The sequence below is a fragment of the Neopelma chrysocephalum genome, unplaced genomic scaffold (genome assembly GCF_003984885.1).
Source record: "Neopelma chrysocephalum unplaced genomic scaffold, ASM398488v2 Primary Assembly neopelma1_66, whole genome shotgun sequence".
In the NCBI taxonomy this organism is placed as follows: Eukaryota; Metazoa; Chordata; class Aves; order Passeriformes; family Pipridae; genus Neopelma; species Neopelma chrysocephalum.
In genome coordinates this window covers 9,894,217-9,917,178 of record NW_020897725.1, presented here as the reverse complement: position 1 = coordinate 9,917,178, position 22,962 = coordinate 9,894,217, and the positions used below count along the sequence as shown (strand labels likewise).

At 39.7% G+C, this 22,962-nt stretch overlaps 2 protein-coding genes across 2 annotated transcripts in view; one reads left to right on the top strand and one right to left on the bottom strand.

The window, feature by feature from the left end:
• TG (thyroglobulin) overlaps positions 1-22,962 on the bottom strand; it is a 148,117-nt gene that overhangs the window by 41,375 nt on the left and 83,780 nt on the right. The window lies entirely within an intron of this gene.
• Positions 546-21,680, top strand: SLA (Src like adaptor). Its single transcript, XM_027684559.1, has 8 exons — positions 546-722; positions 5,766-5,859; positions 11,164-11,263; positions 14,502-14,588; positions 15,910-16,013; positions 17,481-17,612; positions 19,121-19,253; positions 20,181-21,680. Exons 2-8 carry the CDS (start codon positions 5,799-5,801, stop codon positions 20,398-20,400), a joined length of 837 nt encoding a protein of 278 aa, XP_027540360.1. The 5' UTR covers positions 546-722; positions 5,766-5,798; the 3' UTR covers positions 20,401-21,680.

Below are 22,962 nucleotides of genomic sequence, written 5' to 3'. Positions count from 1 at the left end.
TTTAACGGGCCAGTATCTTGGTTCCCCCACCTCAGACACTGAGATGAAGAAGGTCCTGAGCCTTCTGTACTTTGTACAAGCAATGTGAAAATGGGTTTCATAGACAGGCTTTCAATCCCTATTTCTTCATTGCTGATAATAAGCTTCAATTATTTGCAGACAGAGGTATTTTGGGGTACAGAAGTAAAGCTTGCATTCCTTTTTAGACTCAATAAGAGTGAAAACAATGTTTTGTGCCTCTTCCTGTCTGTCTGAAAAAAAATAGCCAAACTACATAAAACAAAACAGTTGGGGAATGGGGATTACTGGATAAATAAATTTGGAAGAAGAAAAAAAAACAGAAATCGTTTTTGTGTAAGTAATGTAAACCAGGTTATTTTTACTCATTTTTTATATCTGCTAAAACCAGCCCCGATGCAATACGTTGAAAACCTCCCTGTTTTTCTCAGCCCATAGATAAAAAGTGCCTTCAGTAGTGACTTGCAACAGGAACCTCATCTGTTGCAAACACTTTGAGCCTTCCTTATTTCTCAGAGAGGAAGTATGTGGCCTGTTTGGCAAATGCTGCTCTACATGACAGCGTGAACTTCACAACACACTCATTCGACCGGCTGCTCCTCGACTTGATCAGCTAAACCTTGCTGGCAGCATGAGAGCAGTATTATGACTACAGCTTTTTTCAGAAATACTGCAACCTGGAATACCATGCCCAGCATTTAAAGGTAATCATTGCTCTGATAATGTTTTAGATTATCTGCATACGGGACCAAATGTTTCAATTTTATTTATTTAAAAGGGAGTTCTATTTCATTAACAATGACAGTATTCAGATTGTGGATTTCAAGTACCACCAAAGGTAGAAATAGAAGAACCTGCCTTGATCCTTTTCTTAAGGAATGATACTAAAGATAGAAGGGACGAGGAGTATTTCTGCTGAAAGCTTACAGTAAGATAGATGCTTAAGACCTTCTGCTGAAGCAAACTGCGTTTTACTATAACCCAAAATATGAGCCCACATATTAGTGGGCTTTTTATTCAAAGTGTTAGAAGTGTGTATAGTGTGGTATTTCTGTGTTGTTTCATGGTTGCATGTTTCTATGAATTACTCTGATCAGAGTATTATGTTGTTCTTCCTAAGTGCAAAGGTACAAGTGCCTCAAAGCTGAAAGGATGTTCATTTTGATTGACAACAAATTAAGGGAAATTCACCAAAAAATATACAGTTTCTGAAATTTAATCTGCTTTTTTTTCCCCCACATGAAAAAATAACAGGATGCCGGTGCTTTCATTTTCAAGCTAAATGGGATTCAGACATTGCCTGTGAACCTTACTGAGAATTAAATTGTAAGACATTGGCAGTATAGATGGGGATGTCAGGAAGCAAAAATAAAATTGGATATAGCATCACAGGAATGATGAATGTCCTAATTTTACTAGTCTGCAGTATTCCTTGTAGAGGGGTTTTACTCGGGTGCTTATTTGCCTTTTTATTTCTCTTATTTTAATTTCTTTATATTTACTATTCCTCAATCATTTTAAATATAATCATGAAAAAGTTCTTCCAAAGTGACAGACTTTCCTATGTTCCATGCTATTTAATGGCTCCAGAAACATGTTTTCTCTGAGAACAAATTCTGCAGGAGGAAGTTATTGCCGCACGTGCTGCACACAGGGACAGAAGGGGAAAACTGTACTACAGGTTTTGGGGACCCCTGATGTAGGTCAGTGGGATTCCAGTCTTGACAGGTGAAGAATTTGCATCTGCTGAGAGTTCTGCCACCGATAAATAGGACGCAGAGCAGGACTGAGACTTCAGATTTTTCCTCACCTTCCTTTTGGCAGCAAAGATCACTAAGCACTAGTAGCTGTGTGTGTGCAAACAGTTATGGCTGCAGCAACTGCCTTTCCTCGAACAGCGTGTGCACAAGTAGAAAGGGGAGGGGAGGAAGGACCAATCACTGGAACACTGCAAATGTGATCTTAATGGTTAAAATCAAATTTCCACGCAAGCCTGAGGAGGTGGCTGGTGAGCGGGTAGAGGGGCAGGTGGATTTTGGGCTGCAGCCCAGTCGCCCAGTGGTTCCTCTGAGCTAAGCAGCAGCTGCACTCCTCCATGCAGGGCTCGAGGTTGATAGGGTACAGTGACTTTAGTGTCTATCATTTCTCCTCAATTCTTCCCAAATTCCCCTCAATGAATTATTTCCTTTGATCTGGCATAATTATGTGCTTCTATGACAGAGGGATGCCACCTCTACTTGTATCCCAAACTCTGTCATCAAGTTTAGATATAAGGAACAAATTTTTTATGATGAGGGGGGTGAAACACGAAAACAGGTTGCCCAGAGAGGTCATAGATGCCCCATCCTTGGAAGCGTTCAAAGCCAGGTTGGACAGGGCTCTGAGCCACCTGATCTAGTTGCAGATGTCCCTGCCAATGGCAGGAGTGTTGGACTAGGTGGCCTTTAAAGGTCCCTTCAACCCCAATTATTCTATGATCCAATAAGTTCAAGTGAGATTCAGTGCCTGGAGCAGATTTGCTATTTCAAAAGATTATCATCTGTAAAACTGTTACTGTTCTGCTATTGACTTCAGTGATAAAAAATGGTTTAGCCACAAGAACTCTAAAGCTTCTGGTAAGTGCAGTTTTGCAGGGTGTCTCCAAATTTCAGAAAACCAACAAAGAATTTATCATGTAGTGATACAATGCATTTATATTGTGGTGCCAATAATCAACACAAGCATGAGTTACTTAAGCCATTAAGTTCCATTACTCACTTGAGAGTAAAGTGCACCTTTTAATCACTTCCGTTAAGTGAGACAACAGCAAGGGTCGCAGCTTTCCATTTGTTTATTTTTATTGAACACTTCTGCCATGGGTCTAGAGAACATCTTGAACTCTCTATCACTTTCATATCTATCTAAGACATTATGCTACCAATGGCAGTGACGGTAAAAGAGCATGGAAAATGCAATGAGACACGGCAAACGCTAATGACATCAAAATCCAAGACGTCATTGCTCTTCACTGTTACTGAAAGTACTGTATAACATTTGTATTTTCTGGAAGTCAGATTCCTCCACACCTAAAGCTGCCTGCTCTGTCCTGATGATTGAGGTTCTTAGAGAAGAACGATGCCTGAGGGCATCGGTCTGGTATGGCAGAGGTGAGCCGGGCCAGTTTTGGATGCACTCTGCAAAAATACAAAGTAGGAACTTGCCTGTTGTCCAGTATTTAACCCCTCTGGACTAGACAGTGGTTTAATTGCAAACTACATATAAGAAAACCTGCAAAAAAATATTTCAGATGTTTTTAAGGCAGTTTCTAGAAAAATGAAGGTGTCATGCTTTTAGAAAGGTTGTAAGCATAAGGTAAAATTTTCAGAACTCTTTCCATCATGTACAAATACTACCTATCACTTTCTAAAGTGACTCAGGCACACCTGAAATTAAAAGTAGAAAAAACGCCCTCGAAAGCACTCGGTCACAAGTCTGACACTTGCTTTCCTGGCCCTCAAATACCAAGACCCAGTATAATGGGGTACATAGAGGGGTGTACAGAGGTAGGACCCTTACTTTTATTTTTTTTTTCAGATCTTTGGGAGACAAAATTTGAGCTATTCTGATCTAAATAACAATTGCATGTGTCAAAATTATATACAGGCATAAGATGTTTATGCTGTCATTCTTGCCATCTATCTGGAATTGCACAACACTTTTGATAACTGCAGCTCAGTTACTATACATTGAGCAGGATTTGAGTTTCCTTTTTAATTTACTGCAAAAATGCAGGTACTAGAGCGCAGAGCTCAGCAGAGGTTATCTGTCCAGGTATTTATCTCACTTCCCTGGCTGACTTTTTCAGTCCTGTTGAGCTCTCTATTGCTGTGCCCAGGAAAATTTCTGACTAATTTGAAGATGAGCCAGGAACATCTATAATATCTGTAGCCAAAGTACTGGCTGCACTACTTCTCTGGGTATACTTCTTAATGGCATACAACTGAGAAAAACATTCAATAAATTAATATTGGCTCTTGCATAAAAATATTCATAGTTAGATCAGGAAATTATGATCTTGCAAACAGACAGTGCCTGAAAAAGTGAATTCAGGTTTCAGTCTTAGAAACTTAGGTGCATTTAAATGGAGAAAGATTTTTTGTTTTCTATCAGGACATCTTTTTTTTTCAAACATATATGCAAATAGCTTATTTAAATTTATGGCTGCTGTTTTATTCAGTTTCTAGACTTGTTCTATTAGCCAATGGAACAGTTTTTTGTTCTTGTGACAGTAGATTTCAGATGCTTGTCAGAAACACACTGGCACAGCTGCACCCTACAGATGTGCCACAAGCTCGTTCTGAGTGCAGACAGCAAAGGGGTAATGTGCCATTTGGCCAGAGAAATAGAGAATTCTAGCAAAAAGCCTTTGGGAACAAGCACTAAGAAGCTTGGAAATCAGATGAGGTAGAGTCAAACTGTGCACTACCATCTGTTCTAGCACTGATCTCCTTGCTTTTGATAAAGGACGAATTTTCTTTCCTTTGAACAGCACTTTTTTATGTAAGGTGTCTTCCTAAACTGGCTGTAAGACATAAAAAATTTATAGTAATAATCAACATACTCAAGTTCTGCCAATCTTATTCCAAAACATAATTAGTAATAAAGTCTTGGTGATGTCAGCAGTTCTGCTTCTCAGGGCTGACACCTCTCCGGCTGACACCTCTCCAGCTGACACCATCAGGCTCTAGCCTGCATAAGTAAAGAGCAGCACACCAAAGTCAGTAATCATCTTTGAAGTACTTAAGCTAGAAAAGACGAAAAGACGCATAATAGCCACACTATGCTGCTACAGCTCCTGATATCATTTTCACAGGGCAACGGATGGAAATATACTTTTGAAAAAATAATTACCCATTTGCTGGTGTTGAGTTACTTTGCTTTAATGTACAGTTTTTAAATAGATATAGCTTATTCTCCCCTCTCTCTGAAAATATACCATAGCATGAGACACCTTCCACATCCCACGGGTTTTTTCTCAGTCCTCTGTCAGGGAGAATTAGAATGGCTGCAGCAAAGCCATAAGAAGGAACTGTTCCTCTCACAGTATTTAGTTCCACAATTGTCTGATATTGTTTCTTGTACATCCACCAAAACTTTTTAAAACAAGTATATGAAGAATTTGCACCACTGGCTTTATGCCAGAGGACTGTTTTGAGATCAAAAAATTTTTAGGTAAGGTGTTACTTTAAAAAAAAAAAGTCAAAAAAGAAAGAAAAAGGAGGAAAAACAACGTTGTCCACATTTGCTGAGAACACAACTGCATCAGAGAAAACCTAGCAAGCAACATTCTATGTGTTCAGTAGTAAAGCAACATATGTACAGTGCTGGAAACCAGGTATATCAGTCTAAATAGATCCTTTGTATCTCCAGAACCCCAAATGCTGAAAAGAACATTTTGTATATGAAATGATTGTATGGGCATGGCTCTGCTGTTACTTCCTATTGTGCTGAGGTACTGGTAATGGAAACTTTTACTACATCGTGTTCTTCTGAGCAACTTCCCTAGCTGTGGTTTTCTGCTATTCCCCTGATAAAAGCACTAAAGTGGTGAGAGTTTAGCAAGTATGTAAAACTCACACGAATTTGACACAAGAGCTCTCAAAAGCATAACTGTATAAAACTAGAGACACCCAAACTAGGTTATTTCTCATCTGTTGGCACAGCAGGTGTTATTCTGATGTTAAATTTCAATATCTCCTTTGATTTAGTTCTGAAGAACTTTGGCGGAATTAGAGAGCGCAATGGGAAATACTGTGAAAACTCCAAGACCATCCGAAGAAACAAACATGCTGAGCCAAACGGGTAAGCACTCATTTCATTTCTTTCAAGAGAAAATGATGTTCCAAAGATATGGTAGATTCATCCATGTGTCCTCCTTCACCCGCCTGATGTAGTAAGAGCAAGCAAATGCATGACTGTTGTGGGAGAAGGACTTCCACTAGACAATGCTTATTTTTAGCTACATTCTTGCTCATTTTCCAAGAAGTACTTTGACAAAAAATCCTAAATGTTAAACTTATAATTTGCCAGTGATCCTTGAAAGATGTTCCTTCCAAATCAGAAAGCATGGAAATGCTACTTCAGAAACCAGAAATTCTGTGTTTTGACACAGATGCATGGGATATTTTATAAAAATTTTTTCTTGAAGTTTGGGTTTCCTTCATTTAAGGTTACAAATTTTAATGATGTTATGCTTGCACTGAACTTCATGCCCACTGTAGCACATAACCAACTTGTCGCCAGGTTTATCAATAAGGGTTATACAGAAACACAAGTTTCACAAAGGAAGCTGCCAAAGGTGACTGCAACATATCTACCCTATGCATCCACATGTGAATAAATCAGGTTGCAAATTCCCCCCTGCCACTTCCATAGGCTGGTAGAGGTTGGGTATCTGATGGGGAAAGCAGGAGGGATGCAGTGACCTGCTGCTCCAAACTGTGAGTCAGTGGGTGGAGAGTCAGTGCAGCCTCAGCTCTCATGATGCAGTGAGACAGGCACCTGGCACAAGAGCTGCAATAAATCACCCCCAAGGGTAAGGAAGAGAAAAAGGTTTTGGTTTTTAGCTTTGGGTTTGAGGTGGGGGTTTTTCAGTTACTTTTTTTAGAGGGGGAAGGCATTAATCAAATTTTTGGGGTTTCCATGAAAGCTGATCTGGCTGGCTGCTCGTTATTATAAGGATAGGGAATCAGTTTGGTTTCATTGTTGCTGCAAGGAAACCAAGCCCTTCTTTTAGCATGGTCAGGAACTAGCTGATATGAGCAGCCTTGCAGCCCTAGGTCCTAATAGAGCAGAGACAAAATACGACTCAGAGGCCCATAACATAAAATGACAATTTTTTTTTTTTAAGAGTGCCTTATGCTGATATTCCCAACAACTGCTGACACAAATATCACAAATAACCATCCAAACAGAGACATACACACACACAGAGCAGGACCTCACTGAGGAGCATGCCATGGCTGTGACCAAGTTTGTACTGTTCCTGCCCATGCTAAAACTCAGGATTTAGCAGGGCTAAAAACAACTGCATCCCTTCCTGTGATATAAATAGAACACACCCCTAAAAGATAATTCAGCAAACATTGATAGGACAACAATTACAAGGGGAAAATATCCATTTAGAAATTCATATCTCAATCTACTTGCACTCTCCTTCACGTCTAGAACTCCGAGAAAGGTGAATTGTTAATCCTGCCTCACCTCCTGCTAATACCTGGGGAAAGAACAAGTCTCCCATGGCTGCAGTGGCATCTACCAAGGGCACAGGGATGCCTTAGACACTCCCACAGCACCAGACACCTATGCTGAAACATTCAAAGGCAAGGTTTTAGCCACAAAAATTATCAGAGTGATGGAACACCTCTCCTATGCACACTTTTAGCAGCGCTTGTTGTCATACAACAATGGGTAATGGTTTTAAACTAAAATAGGGTAGATTTAGACCAGATATAAGGAAGATATTTTTTACAATGAGGGTGGTGCAACACTAGACCAGGTTGCCTAGAGAGGTAGTAGATGCCCCACCTCTAGGAACTTTCATCAGGTTGGATGGGGCTCTGAGCAACCTCATCTGGCTGAAGATGTCCCTGCTCATTGCAGAGGGTTAGACTAGATGACCCGTAAAGGCCCCTTCCAAGCCAAACTACTCTATGATGATTCTATGATTTATCAGCCTACATAGCTCTTTAGATCCATCTCTTAGTCTGGATCAGACCAGAATCTTTCATAATGGCTTAGACATTGCTAATGAAAGTTGTGAATACAAACATTAGTACTGTCCTGCAAATCCAATGGAAAAAGACTTCTAGCAATGAACCCGATACTCAAAGCATATGTTGGGGTCAATCTAGTGAGTTTTTATCTGTTTGTCTTCCTGAGCAGATCAAACTCTAAATCACATTACAAAACACAGAAGATTTCTGCCAGGCCAGGAACAGCCACCTTTGATTTAACTGAGGCAGAGGATCCAATCCACAGATTACAGTCAAAATAGTTATTAGGAAAAACAGGTTTTGACACTGGTTCATTTCAGTGAGACTGAATAAAATGAAGGACTGAAACAGAAGGGAAAGAATGAAGGGAAAGAATGAAAGGAAAGAATGTCCAGCAAAAAGGGGGAAGAAACAGGTAACTGAAGTCTGCAGACTTGATTTGCAGTGTGAACGTGTTCATCACACCCCTATGAGCCCTTGTGCTGCCTGAAAGCTGCACTGAAAGCAAAACCTTGTGCTTTCCCCACCTCCAGTGCACCAGTCTTGGTCTCGAGAAAGGGAACAGTGTAAAAGCTGCATTTCCCAAGGAGGCATTTGGACTCCAAGGATAACTGCACCCACCCGACAGCACACTTCACAGGCATCCCTGGCGTAACCCAGGTACTGATAAAAGTAGCCAGGGCAGCAAGGGGTCATCAGGGATTGTGAGCCCACCCCCTCTTCTCTCCTCCCTTGGGACCCTGAATCAAAGGTTAATCTGTACTGAGCTGCACCTCCATAGCTCTAAGTTCCCAAGCTGGCTGGTTCAGATCTAATTTGGGCACCAGAGTGTGACTCTGCAGCCACACCTTTCAGCGCTGCACAGACAGTCTCCCAGATGCAGAGTGCCCTCGTTCACCCCCTCTGGTACACACCATGCCACAAATCATAGTATTTCTGCTGCACAGTAAAGCTGGATGATGCATGAAGTTCATTCCTAATCCAGACATGGACCACATCAGTGCACAGCACAGCAGGTTTTTAAGGGTGATGAGCTGAATCTGGATGCTCTGCCTGTGCTCTTCCTACACTCTTATAATGTTTCTTAGTCCATTCACAATGAATAATTAGAAGGATGTGATAATCAGTCTTACACTTTGCAACACATTCAGGGATGCAGACATCTAAAATTAGCATGTGTTTCACATTCATTTCCTACTCTTAAAAAACCCACTCAGTATTAACACTTGATTCAGTGGAAATGATTGTGCTTCGATCTTTCCACTCTAACTTTTGATGTGTTCCATTTCAGATGTAACCTACACTTGCACTGCGGAGGAGAGCTTGTGTTAGAAAAACTTAGCCAAATCTTTTTTCTTTTACGACTAGAAAGTGTGGGGAACTCATCAGATCAAATCTATTAGATCACTGAGTGGAGAAAGAGTGCAATATGTTTAGTTCCTGTTTCCAGTCTTTTGTGTTTGTAAGGAGCTAGTCTGGGTTCTGTGAAATGTTGTAGGGTGCGGTGGGGTACTTTGCGTGACCAAAAACCCCAGTGAGGTTTGATTTAAATACCAATTAAAACAAAGTCCTCTTTGTGAAGAATGAGGAGCCCTCTATTTACACTTTAAGTATATGTAGTTTAAGAGGTAACACTTGCATGGATGTGGAAGCTAACACTATGATGAATTCCCTCCTTTTCAGAACTATAAACGGGCATGCAAAATTGAAACAAAAAACAAATATAAAGATGAAAGTGTAAGCAAAGTAACACAGGTCTTGCTAGAGTAGAGAAAAAGTCACATACTCTACGGTGCATAACGAAATGCAAACCACCAGTACACAAGGAAGGAGAGAAGAAAAGCACTTGTTTTCTGCCCTTTCAGTATGGAAACAGAACATTTATAAATACACAACAGAACTTTAAAAAAAGCATTGCTAAAGACATTGTCATTAAGGTCAAAATAATTATATTCCATGTAGAACTGTTGTTTTACAACCTGCAATGAGAAATTAAGCGATGGCACTTTATCTTCATTTTATAGTTTTTAAAATGTACCTTCTGGCCTGTATTTGTAGCCCTGGGTAAAGATTTTGTTTTGTCAAAAAAAGACTCGGCACCAATGCTTAAATCTTGTTAGGTCTCAGGTACTAAGTAGTTTCATAGACAAAGTGTCACCTAAGTTTTCTGTGAGGAACGAGGAAGCAATCAAAGGCTTAGCACAGAATTTCTTCAGCAGGGTTGAATTAATTGTATAATAAATTACAGTAGATTAACCACAACAATTGGCTGTACTGGACTAGTCTTGTTTAATTCAGTCACACTAATCAACTAAGAAAACCATGGCAATACTAATACTAAACACACTGTCAAAATAATCATAGAATGGTTTGGGTTGGAAGAGATCTTAAAGATTATCTAATTCCAATGCCACTGCCATGGGAAGGGATGCCAAGCACATCAGGTTGCTCAGGGCCCCATGCAGCCTGGCCTTGAACACTTCCAGGGATGGGGCATTCACAGCTTCTCTAAGCAACCTGTTGTTTTTCTTTTCTGCGTGTTTCCTTCAGCCTTTTATTGTTATCAGTGTGAGTTGTTTCTAAGGCCCTGAGACACACGGGCTGAAAACGCAGAGCCAGTTTCAGCATTCATTCAGGATGTTGCACCTAGGTTTCCCTAAAAAGCTGTCCTCCTTAAAGAGCAGTTGGCAAGGAATCTATAGTAAATGAGAAAAACTAACAAGATACAGAATTGTGTCTAATTCTCTGTCTAATTACTTTATCTCCTACCTCAAATTCATTCCCATTTTTGCACATGTTGAGCTACAGAGAGTCCAGTTTCCACACAAAGGGGAGAACAAAGTGCAGTGGTTGTTCATCAAGCTCATTTTAAAAAGTGATGGAAATGGGAAATAATGGCCAGACTCTCATTGACCTTGATCTAAACTAATTTCATACCTTTGAAAAGGATCAATGGTGCTAAATGATGGAACAATTCAACATGCATCTTCCTTGTCTTAAATATAATGCTACAAAACTGTAGTTAGAGGCAATTAAAGTGCCATTAGACAGTGGTATTACTCAAACTGTGTTACTTCCTAATACTATAAATACTTACTAATTTTTCTAGTTTCAAAATGAATATGTCCTTTAAATATGGTAATTACTAGAAAAAGTGGTCTAAATTTAGCTGCTTACAATTAACCAAATTACTTTTTTTCATTTCTAGCATCTTCACATTCTTCTTATAAAGCTATAGGTTCATCTTGAGCTCTTTATGTTTACCAAATGACATTTCAGAGATTTTTTTTTTCCATTTTAGCCTACTACATAAAATATATCATACTTATTGAAAAATCCATTTCTGTTTCAGAACTCTGTTTTAAGTGACATTTTCTTTCTCCTTTAATAGGCCAGGAGAGTGACTTCCTTGCTGTCCTGTATGATTATCCTTCAGCAGACATAAGCCAACCTATATTTCATGTAGGGGAAAAACTACGTGTGCTATCAGAGTAAGTTGATCAATTTATTTTTAAATTAAGTTTTATTACAATTGACGCTAAGTTCTGTTTTATGCACCTGGTCCAAATTGGATGCAGTTCAGCAGAAGAGAGTTCAGAATTTTCAAGGGAGGATGCTTAGCCATGGTGTAAGTTTACCTGTATTTTAAGAATTTGGGATTACAGATTGTTCTTTGATTCTTAGATTCCTCTAATATGGTTACTTAAGCTGATTCAGACTCTATTCTAAAATAGGACTCAAAACAGAAATTTGCTTTAAAAAATGATTTTCAGAAAGTATTCCCCCAATGTTAGTGGAAAACAGATTAAGAGCCAAAATAGTTTGAATCACATAAAATAGGAAAATAATTCTGAAATTCTATATGTCAAATGTATCTTTCATTTTCTCTCTTATCCTTCTTAATCCAAAAATCCATTATGATTAAGTCTTAGAATTTCATCCTAGATTTAAGGCAAATCTAACAAAAATAAAATAAAAAGTAGCGCTTTTTTTCCTTCTTTTCCTATTTTTTAATGGATTTTGCATTTTCTTAATGGGGAAAAGTAAAAGTCAGTGGTTTCCCAGCCAGTTCCAAAATTTATCAGCCCCAGAAGGAGGCAGGCTTAAGAGCACTGGTTGAGACTGACCTTAAAATGAAAAATGGAAAGTTAGCAGCCCTGATATTCTTTTATGCACAACTTGTATCGGCACATAGTGACCTCCCAGAAGCTGCTTGGCCTCACGGCGACTCTTTGCACTGCTCAAAATGAAATGAAAGATTTCATTCTTGCAGTTGGCGGAGCAGATGGATTCAAGGAGAGACCAGACACATTCATAGTGGAGAAATCCTCTGAGGACTTTAAATTCATAAAATAAATTCTCTACCTGAGAGAGTCAAATGGCTGGAGGACAGAAGTACTCAAGAGAAGTATCATGGATGGTTGATGAATTCTCAGACTCTTCTGCAGGCCACCATGACCTGCAATGGCCTTTGTCAGTCACAAGACACAGGGCTGTGTGGCCCTTTGGTTTGACCCAGATTGGCTGCAGTTACATTCTGCTTTCGCTGCCTCCCTGAATCTAAAGGTCATAAGACTCTATCACTAGATAAATCTTCTGCTGATGGAGAGCTTCCTTAAACCAGGGGGATTCTGCTCTTCTGGTAACTTCCAGCAGTTTAAACCTTGCTCCAGTTTGCATAACATACATGACATGGTACAACTGCTTCAGCTTGGAAATTCCAGCTTAAAGCCTCACTCTCAGCTTTCACCAGCTACGAGCCCTCACACCACCACACAACTGCATATGCCTGTATAAATGGTAATTATATGTGTGGCATATCATACACGTGCTGCAAAATACAATCTACTGGAAGAACAACTTCTGAAAGAACAGGTTTTTGCAGCAGAAGCTTTTGGCATGTTTACCTGTTGTGCAGTGATCAAGAGCTTCTCCTGACAGTAAATAAGAGGCAAAGCAAGCCTTTCCCCTTCCTGTTTTAAATCATGAGCTTGTTCACAGAAGACAGTTCAATGCCCTATGCAAACCATAGTGTCCTAATGAAGGACCTGTTCTTCCCTACTGGGGTATGTGCTGATATTCGTAGGAACTATTTGACTGCAGCATCTTCCTGCTCATAAGCTGTAGGCATACTCTTCTTCTCAAGTCATTAAAATAATTACAATAAAAAAGAAGAGTAGTATGGCAGGATCAGAGCACAGGTGATGAGAAGTCACCACAGAGAAGTCAGCATGAGCAGGGAGCACATACTGCTTTTACAAGGGCAGCTTTTCAGCCTTCTGCCAAAGCAACAATGTGCAGCAGCAATCAGCCCCACCAGTCCCGCCAGGAACATGATATATGGAACCTACATAGGAAATACAAGTCCTCACAGATATTTGTGAGGACAGGGTTGGCAGGATTGGATAAGCACCGCTGACACAGTTTCTCACTCTCCACGCTTGTCAGGCACCTTTCATTACCAGATGAACAACTGCATTTAGCTGGCAGCAGTCAACCCAAATGTCCTCCAAGATCCCCCCCAGATTACATAATTTCTGTAGGTCCTGCCCCAGGAGAGGTGTGTTGCTTTGGTAATTTTAATCATCATAGGGATTTTTCAGGGTTAGTAATATTAAAGTTTGGAGCGAGGGAGATGACGAGCCTCTCCAATTTTTCTTATTGCAATTCTTGGTTCTGTCTAGGAGAGTTGCGGGGAAAAGTAGACAAAAATAACCTAAAATTCTTACAGATAGTTTCATGTCAGCTGGAAAACCACAAACAAAACTTGTGGGGCCCTGAAATTTCCAGCTCCAAGCAGTAGATATTTCTCTTTTTCCCTCAGCATAGACATTCTGGACCATGGTCCCAGTGGCTGTAACTCATGACATTTCAGCTAAGAGTTTTCAGCTCAGCTGTTTTGACATACACTGAGACTCTGGTCTGCAGTCTGGACATTATTTGGGAACATTTATATGAAAACCAGCATTCAAACACAAGACACTATTATTTGGATTTGAACTCTTAAAGTGAAGGTGGAAAGAACCCATCAGTCATCAGCATCCTTGCACTATCACTAAAGCTCTGCAGCATCCCTGTGAAAATTTGGTACCCTGGATTTCTGAAGGTATTCAAAAGCCAAAGCCAGCATTCCGTATCACAGCAAAAAGTGAAGATATATTGGTGAAAATACGTATGTCCAGTCACCTGGCTTCAGCTACAAGGTCTTTTTCATTAGAATCTGGTCTGCAACTCATTGAAGACAAGGAAAACAGCAAACCACAAACCAGGTTCTCTTGGACTGAAAGCCTGTTCCAAAGCAAACACATTCCATTTCCCAAGTACCTCTATCCTGATGTTACAGGAGCAACTATAGGGCTATCCAGACACAGCATAATCAGCTGTAAATGGAATATCTTGGGTACCAGTACAATTCTAGCTGTGGGAAGACAGAGCACAGCATGGTTTAACCACTAAGTATTTACCCTTCTTCTAACTACAGAAAAATATTTTATTACTTACGTAATTTAAATGGAATAAATGTAGCTTATTTCTGTGTCCAAACTTAATTCTCAAGTTGGTTTAGAAATGGAACAACTCTAAATGGAACGAATTTGGGTCCCTTTCTGAACAAATAGATTCAGGAGCAGAGAGAAGGTTACAGGCTAACCTACATATCCACTAATTTCCAAAATGAGGAAAAGCTCTGAAAATGCATCTGAAAATATCCCTTCTTTTGCTTTCACACAGTGAAGGAGGCTGGTGGAGAGTCCATTCCCTCACAACAGGTCGAGAAAACTATATTCCAGGAAAATATGTAGCAAAGGTTTATCATGGGTAAGTTAATGCGTTTCCCACAGCCTTTCAACACTATGTTTCTACATATACTGCTCTGATTGGTTATTCAGTGTCATAATCCAAACCATGGCAATAGTGACTTGACAGACAGAAATTTTATTCATTGACAGTCTAAAATAGCTCCTTTGAAAACTGAGAACATCAAATCCACATATAAATTTAGATTAAATGAAAAGGAAAAAATCCTTCTGTTAAATGCTGGAACGGGCCAAAACCACCTCAAATATCATAGAAGATATTTAACATACTTCCATTGCATGAACTGATCTCTAATTTTAAGACATTGATAAAGAGAGACTATTTAGAATGAATTTTTAATATTTACAAAGAGTAAATTTTAAGCTAGGTTTTCCCATGGAAAACAGACCAAAAAGAACAAACAGAAACACTAATAAGTCATTCAAGAATGTAAACTCTCTCACTGGAAGAACTAAGGAAATTCAGAGATTTCTTATTGCCCTGGACACCACTCAGGGGAAAAAAGAACATTAAAGCACACACTGAGAAATTTTCTGGCAAAAGTTTTAATACTTGCCTAATTTTAAGGATATGAACTGTGAATTTCACTGTGAACTATGCAACTGCTTTTATATCCTCCTGAAACAGAGATGCTTTACCAAAGACGGGGCAATGGTAGTGGAAGCTACTGTCTGAAACCTTCCCCAAGAGCATTTTGATTACAGCAGACTAGATCAAACACATGAGAACAACTTTAAAATAAAATGCCAGTAACTCTAGATCAGCTGAGCAAACCCAGTTACATGGTCAGACACTGGCTGTGGCAAAACACAGCAGTGCACCAAGCTGTGGTGAAAATTAGTAGAACTAATTCCTTTCTCCCCAAAGCCGATTAACTTAAATGGCTGAACTGTTCCCTAGAAGAAGCAAAACAATTCTAACTTATTTGGGGTTTATTTATGATACAATTTGGGGTTAACAAAAGTGGTTTAAATGAAAAAGAGAGATTTAACTAATGCCACAGATGTCATCAATATACTACATGAATCAGTCCCCAGCAATTCAGATCAAGACAGCTCAAAAAGTTTTGTTTTCCTTAATAAGTCCAAACCTTATTCATTCTTCTTTTGCCTCAAGAAAGTTAATGGAACTCAAAGACAGCAGAATTTTCTCCATAAACTGGGGAAACATGCCTGAATGTAGTTCAGAGAATAACTATAGAAAGCCACAGTGTTATTTTTGCAGTCACTTTTCCTGGCTAATGCAGCACATTCACAGCCACATGCTGCTCTCTGTTTCACTGGTGTCCAAATTTCAGAATTTGTTTTTTCCTGCTTCACAGCTGGTTATTTGAAGGGCTGGGAAGAGAAAAAGCTGAGGAACTTCTACAGCTACCCAACACCAAGGTCGGCTCCTTCATGATCAGAGAGAGTGAAACAAGGAAAGGTAAGAAAATACAATTTTTCCCCTCTTGATCTCAGACATTAACAGTTTTACAGGTCATTAATTCACTCCCTGTCCTGCTTCATATGGATCAGTCCGAACCCAGAAAATGCATGTAATGGGAAAGCAAAGGCACCCAGTGCAGCACACCAGCCGTCATCAGTCACCTACATTTTGAGCAGTGCTGGAAAGAGGGTTAGTGATAGCCATGGAAAGTTCCACGGGCATCAGCACAAACAAGACACAGTTGTTTAAACACTATTATTTACTTTGGTCTCATGCAAACCTTATGAGGCAGTGGGACTTCTCAATTTTGTTTACTTTTTAAAAATGAAATGCCTTCAGTTTTATTTTCTTTCTCTTGCTACATGGGTATTGTACTGTACCAACTTTATACTTTTATTCTCTTCAATGGCAACATAGAATCCTAGAATACCCTGAGTTGGAAGGCACCCACAGGGATCATTGAGTCCAACTCCTGGCCCTGCACAGGACCACCCGAAGAATCACAGCATATGCCTGAGTGCTGTCCAAACGCTTCTTGAACTCTGTGAGGCTTGGTGCTGTGACCACTCCCCTGGGGAGTCTGTTCCAGTGTCCAACCACCCTCTGGATGAAAAACCTTTTCCTCATTTCCAATCTAACCTCCCCTGGCACAGCTTCATGCTGTTCCCTTGGGTCCTGTCACTGATCACCACAGAGAAGAAATCAGTACCTGCCCCTCCTCTTCCCCTCACGAGAAAGTTGTAACTGCAATGAGATCTCCTCTCAGCCTCCTCTTCTCCAGGCTGAACAGACCTCTCATGTGTAATGTGCTGTCTTCCTTTTCTGAAGCACAAGAACACATCCTAATGTCACGACACTACGGTTAAAAGAGAATAATAAATCATCCACTCTGAATTCTTGCATACCACAGACCAAACAGTTTTTTTAATACCTATACTAAATTCATAGAAATTTAGGATTAGCATTCAGTCCTTGCCAATAAATGCTGCACAAGAGTTTTAAACAAAGAAACAGAAAAATCCAAGTGGCCATTTCCCATCTCCTGCCAGGACTGCATTATCAGGTCTCAGCTACTACATGAATCGAAGCTGACTAAATCAGCACATACCAGCCTGTGAGTCTGATCTCCCTCTTCAGCAGAAGGCAAACAACTTCTGCAAAGGTCTATTTCCTTTACATCATTTCAAAAGATCCCATACCAGCAAAAATACAGGAAAAGCACACCAGAAATTTCAATTCAACCAAAATCTCATGCCCTGATGTTGTACTCTTTATTTTCCTTAAGTATATATAAAAAGTATACTATATAATTAGAAATTAGGATGGCCACTCAGGTTTTTTCAGATTTTTCTGGGATGTTTTGGATAACGGCACCACATCTTACAGATACTCTGGTTGTGGTCACTCTTATCCACCCAGAATTGCAGCTCTACTTTGGTGTAACTAGTTCTTCTCTTTCCCCAGGGTTATATTCCTTGTCAGTGCGACACAGGCAAGTGAAACATTACAGGATCTTCCGCCTTCCAAATAATTGGTATTACATCTCTCCACGTCAAACCTTTCAGTGCCTTGAAGACCTGGTCAATCACTACTCAGGTAAAAAGAAGTGCAGAATAAACATATTGTCCATTGGCAACTGCAAAACTATATATCAAAGGCCCAGAACAAGAAGTTTTGCCTATGTCCAAGACTTGCAAATACTGCCACAGACAAAGCAATGGAAAAATTGTTGGCTTATAGTCTTTTACTTTATTTCTCACCCTAAATACAGATATGCTGCCCTTAACAGTACAACTGAAATCAATCCAAGAACTCAGCTAAATAAAGCCAGATAGGCTTGTATTGGTACACGATATTGTATGCCCACGTCAATAACACTATTTGGGCCAAACAATATTTGGGTCTAGCACTTCCCTAGAGAACGTTCGAATACAGTTTGGAGGTCAGGAATGCCCAGCCCCTCTCAGAGCACACAAAGTCAAAGTTTGAGCATACAAAAATGTTCAGCTCTATGGATGCAATGCACCCGTGGTTCTGGCTTCCAGAGCCAAAGTGCAACTCCTGGGTCTCTCTGTTTACCAGTATGAACATCTCTGCCATTTATTTGTTTACCATACAGACAGGCAGATAGCATCAGGGCATGCAACACAAGGTTCTGTAATCACATTTCTCCTAAGAACCACTACAGCACACAACGTTAAAACAGAAAACTCTCAGAAATGTGGTAAACTTCTTCCCTATCACTTCACAAGAAGATTATGGCTGGAATTTATTAGCAGAACTTATCTCAAGGAGTTCAAACTGTTAGCTCAAATCTAGATTCAGCTGTCACTGTTACTAATATCAGTCCAGTGGATGACACTTGTTTCAATGGCAGTTTTCCAGATTTATGGCAATTCAACCCAGGTTCAGAGAAAACACTTTACAAACTGCACCATTAAGTGGCTGCAGTCGCCATACATCATAATGAGAACATTTTAAAATGAGGAAGGAAATTGGAATAAACTAATTGCCCAAAAGTTACAAGAGAACAATAGGTTCTGTGCTTTAATTAGTAATGGGTACTCTGTAATTTTTAAAGTGTGAAGTTACCATACCTGCATATTTCATAGGTAAATGAAAAAGTGTACTTTTCAAAATACAAAGCACTTTGTACTCTGAAAAAAGAGTACTCTGATAAACTGGGGAGAAAAGTCATATTCACATTCAAAACATGCAAAAGAAATATTCAAGTCCAACGATATAAACAGAGGAGTACGAATTTGGATAGGATTTTTATTTTTGTATTTATACATATATATGTATAGATATATATGCACATATATATATATGGTTTATGTTTCTGCTTTGTCACAAACTTCCTTCTAGTCTCTGAGCAAGTCACTTTATCTTTCTGTGTCTCAGTTTCTCACTTGTACTGTATAAAATATACCCCGTGATAAATTAAAAGGCAAAGGTATGAGGAAAGGAAAAAGTTAAGCCTGTGTTACCGTGTCCTTGCTGAGAACACACAGTTTACTGAGTCCAAAACTGTTTATTTGAGCATGTGTCAAGGAAAGAAAACAGTGTCAAACATTAACTGTGTATTCATTTTCCCCATTCAGAAGTTGCTGATGGTCTCTGCTGTGTCCTCACAACACCTTGTCTTACCCAGTGCACTAACAACAACACCGTGACAAATTCAGTTCCTCCTGTGGTGATGAGGAATAAAAATTTCAACTGGAGAAACATTCACAGGTACCACATTCAACACAGGCTGCCAGAAACAACAAGGGTGTTTTCCAGTCCTTGTATATCCTTGTACTTGCAACATAGAAGATACAGCCATTTCCTCCTCCTGAGACCAGTTTTAAAGATTAGACAATCTTCTGGCAGCAAGTTAACCCATGAAAACTGGATGCCCAACTCTCTAACTGACAATCTACGTCTAACTTCGAAAGAAAGTATAGTTAGCATTCAATCATTTCTGCTATCCAGCTATCCACATATGCAGTCCCCTTGGGACTCCTGAGTCCTTTCCAACAAGGGGGCAGGAGTAAGAGCCAGGTCAGAAAGCCTGGTCAGATCCACCACCACTGGCACACCAATGTGCATTGGCTTTCAGGTGAGCCCCAACAGAAGGGACTCCCCCTTGTTCACATGGTGACCATCCACAAAGCAGCACAGGTGCAGTGAACACATTATCCCAGACCTATTGTGTCTCTCAACACACGGCCCAAGTTGAAGTTCATGAGATTTCTAATATCACAACTGCAACTAGAGAAAGTAGGTCAGGTTTCAAAAGCTGGGGAAACAACCACCCTCAGAAACAAATGCACCTTTTACTTTTGAAGCGTAAATTTCCCTCCACTACTCATCCTTCACAAAACATATTCATGCTTACAAAGGCAAGAAAATTTTGTGAAGTATTGAAGTCATTTTTCCTACAGATTAAGAAGAGAGTATAGTTGCTATTTCCTTTTCAGATGCCAAAAAATATTAAGATATTACTGTTGTATTGTTTTTTTTGAAAATTGCTAAGTGACAGAAATTTTCAGTGATTTATGAGGCAGGAATTTTTTTATACAACAAAAATAAACTTATTAGGTTTAACAACTGTTAGTATTATAACAGTAGGCTCAGTCCAAGTAGCTGAAACAGTAATAAGATTTTGTTCTTTTAAAGGCTGGAGGTGACTGAAGATACCAAAAGCACCCTGGCAGCAATGGATGACTCTTGTCTCAGCTATGGCCTGAGGGAAAGTATTGCTTCCTACCTCTCCCTAACAGAAGATGACAACACTTCTTTTGCAAGTGCCAGAAAGAAGAAAACCCAATCTCTTATATACACAGGGAACAAACGTAAAAGTGCCCTTCACTTGCCACCTACATACTATGAAGACTAAATATAAGACAATCAGGGGGAAAAAACCCAACAACTGAGGTGTTAGAAGAGAAACCCAGAGCATCCTGTGGTCCTGCAGTCCTTCAGCAGCTGAGAAATACAGGCAACCCAGCTGGTGACCCAACTCTAGAACTTCTGCATTTTCTGTTCTGAATGCTACCCAGAGACTTTCTCAAGGGTGTTATCTCAGCCACGGCATATGCTGGGAACGTCCCCAGTGCACTTGAAATTAGAACTGGCTCACACACAGGATAAACCGAGATAGACTCCAAATCAAAAGCCAGGTGAGGGAGGTGATTCTCCAGCAAGGGTGATGCCCAGCACTGTACAAAGATGACTGCATAGGGAAGGACTAACTGCAGCTCAAGAACTTAATTTAAGTCTTGCTCTGGTATTCTCCACAAGGCTGAAAACCACCTTCACAGAACCTATCTACATTGGAAAAAGGAGTCTTTTTCTTTTCAATGTAGAATTATCCATTGTCATTAACAATGAGTCAGAAAGTTGTCAATAACTTCAAGAAAGTATTTAACATCCAGCATCCAAGAAACACCTGATTATATTGACTCCGTACTTACTTTTTTGGAGAAAAAATTAAAATCATTGACTTTGCAAGTAGCATTTATATCATCTGCTGGCAATGGCCTGCAGCGTCATAAAGTAGTCACAGAATTAAGAGCAGGCTTAATTCACTGAGAAAAGCAGTTCCTGCTTATCCCTGAGATGGGAGTACAGACACATCCAAACATGTAACTCAGTTGCTCATAGTGTAGCAGATATAAAACAGAGAACAAAGGGGGGGTTAAGTGAAAAGTAAAATGTGATAATATTGTGCCTAACTGCAAAGGTTGGCTGGCAAAGGTGTGACCTTTTATGTGTAAAGGAATATATTTTAACTTCATCTTCTGAAGTAAGCCACATATTTATGTATAATATTTATATTATTAGCAGCTTTTAAAATAATTAAACTAAGAGAACAAACCAGTAACAGTGGATGTTAAAGATTTTTCCTAATTTCTTGTCTGAAGAGAGTTACGTCAAATAGTAATAACACTTTTCATCAAATCACTTAAAGATTAAAGGGTTTTCTGAAATTTCATTAATTTTTCTACATGTATGTACCCTTTGCTAAGGGGATAAAAAGCAGGTAGCATGTTCCTTTGAACTTGCCTCGTGATTGCTTTCAAAATCAAGCAATAACTCACATCTGAGGGTGTAAAAGGCTGCAACCTATGTTGTCAAGCTGACATATTTTCAGTCCAATATTCTGTTGAACCTTTTTGTGCAAATTTGAATAATGAAGATTTGGAGAAGTAGAGAACTGGGGGGGGTGTACATATATATATACACATATGTATGTATATATATATATATAACCTGTAAACACATCTGTATGCTCTTTAGATCTTGTCATATGCACTAGCAAGAGAGATTCATAGATGAAGGTATTTTGCAGCCGATTTAAACACATTTCAGAATTTACAGGATTAATGTAATTGGTTGGTAAACACTGAACTCCAAAAAGCAAAAGAAACTCAGAAACTCCAGGCATTTGCATAATCTCGTTACTGTTACTGATCATTAATATGTTACAGTGACTGCATTTTACCCACAAAATATATATTAGGAGCATTAGAGATTTCTAAGTCATGACTTGTATTTATTAATTAAAATAATATCTAGTAGTTATTTTGTATTGCTTTTAAAAAAAGGAAAACCTAGTGTGCAACTGGTTCAAGCACTCAGTCTTGCAACGCCACTGCCAGAAGGTATCTTTGATGGAACACAACAAAAGAATCCAAGAGCCCATACAATTGGCAGCACTTGGAACATGCTCTGTAAGAAGTGTTGGAAGGGACCTCCAGACATCTTCCGGTCCAACCCCCATGTTCCAGCAGGGCCACCTTTAGCCGGTTGCCCAGGACCACGTCCAGATGGCTTTGGAATATCTCCACAACCTCCCTGGGCAACCTAGGCAGGCACTTGGTCACTTCCCTGGGCAACCTGTGCAGATGCTCAGTCACCCTCACAAGTAATGACATGAGAAGGTGACAGAAACTAACTGCATGTGCCATAGGGATGGCTGGATTTTACAGATGGTTTTGGGGAAATTCTATGAGGCCTGGTTGTTTCTCACAAATAACTGAAAGAATATATTAGGGACCTTTAGGGAAACACGATCTTGCAAGGGTCGACAACACCGAGCCGATTCTATACAAATCTGAGACTACCTAAGACCTGATATCAGAAATACCAAATTTGGGTAGGGATGAAGCAAAACTGGGATCAATGGAAAAAAAGTAATCAGAGCTGGTTGATTTGTTTGAGAGGGAGTGAGCCTGGTAAAGGGGAAGAAAAGGAGATGGGAAAAGAGGGAAGAAAGGAAATCTAAAGTGTAGCTAATCACCAGGATCAGGGATATTTATGGTCCATGTCAGACAGCCCTGCACCTGACTGCAGTAGTTTCAGAAGGGCAAGAAACTTTCTCTTTCCAGTATTGGCTGATCTGCTCCCATGGTCAGGAGGGACATGGTGTCTCCCTTGTGTTTTGTGGAAGAAGGCT

Excerpts from the sequence above, each read along its gene's own strand:
- SLA (XM_027684559.1), top strand. The coding sequence starts at position 5,799 with ATGGGAAATACTGTGAAAACTCCAAGACCATCCGAAGAAACAAACATG. Across the intron at positions 14,589-15,909 it reads GTAGCAAAGGTTTATCATGG|CTGGTTATTTGAAGGGCTGG; the intron begins GTAAGTTAATGC and ends CCTGCTTCACAG. Across the intron at positions 19,254-20,180 it reads AACTGGAGAAACATTCACAG|GCTGGAGGTGACTGAAGATA; the intron begins GTACCACATTCA and ends GTTCTTTTAAAG.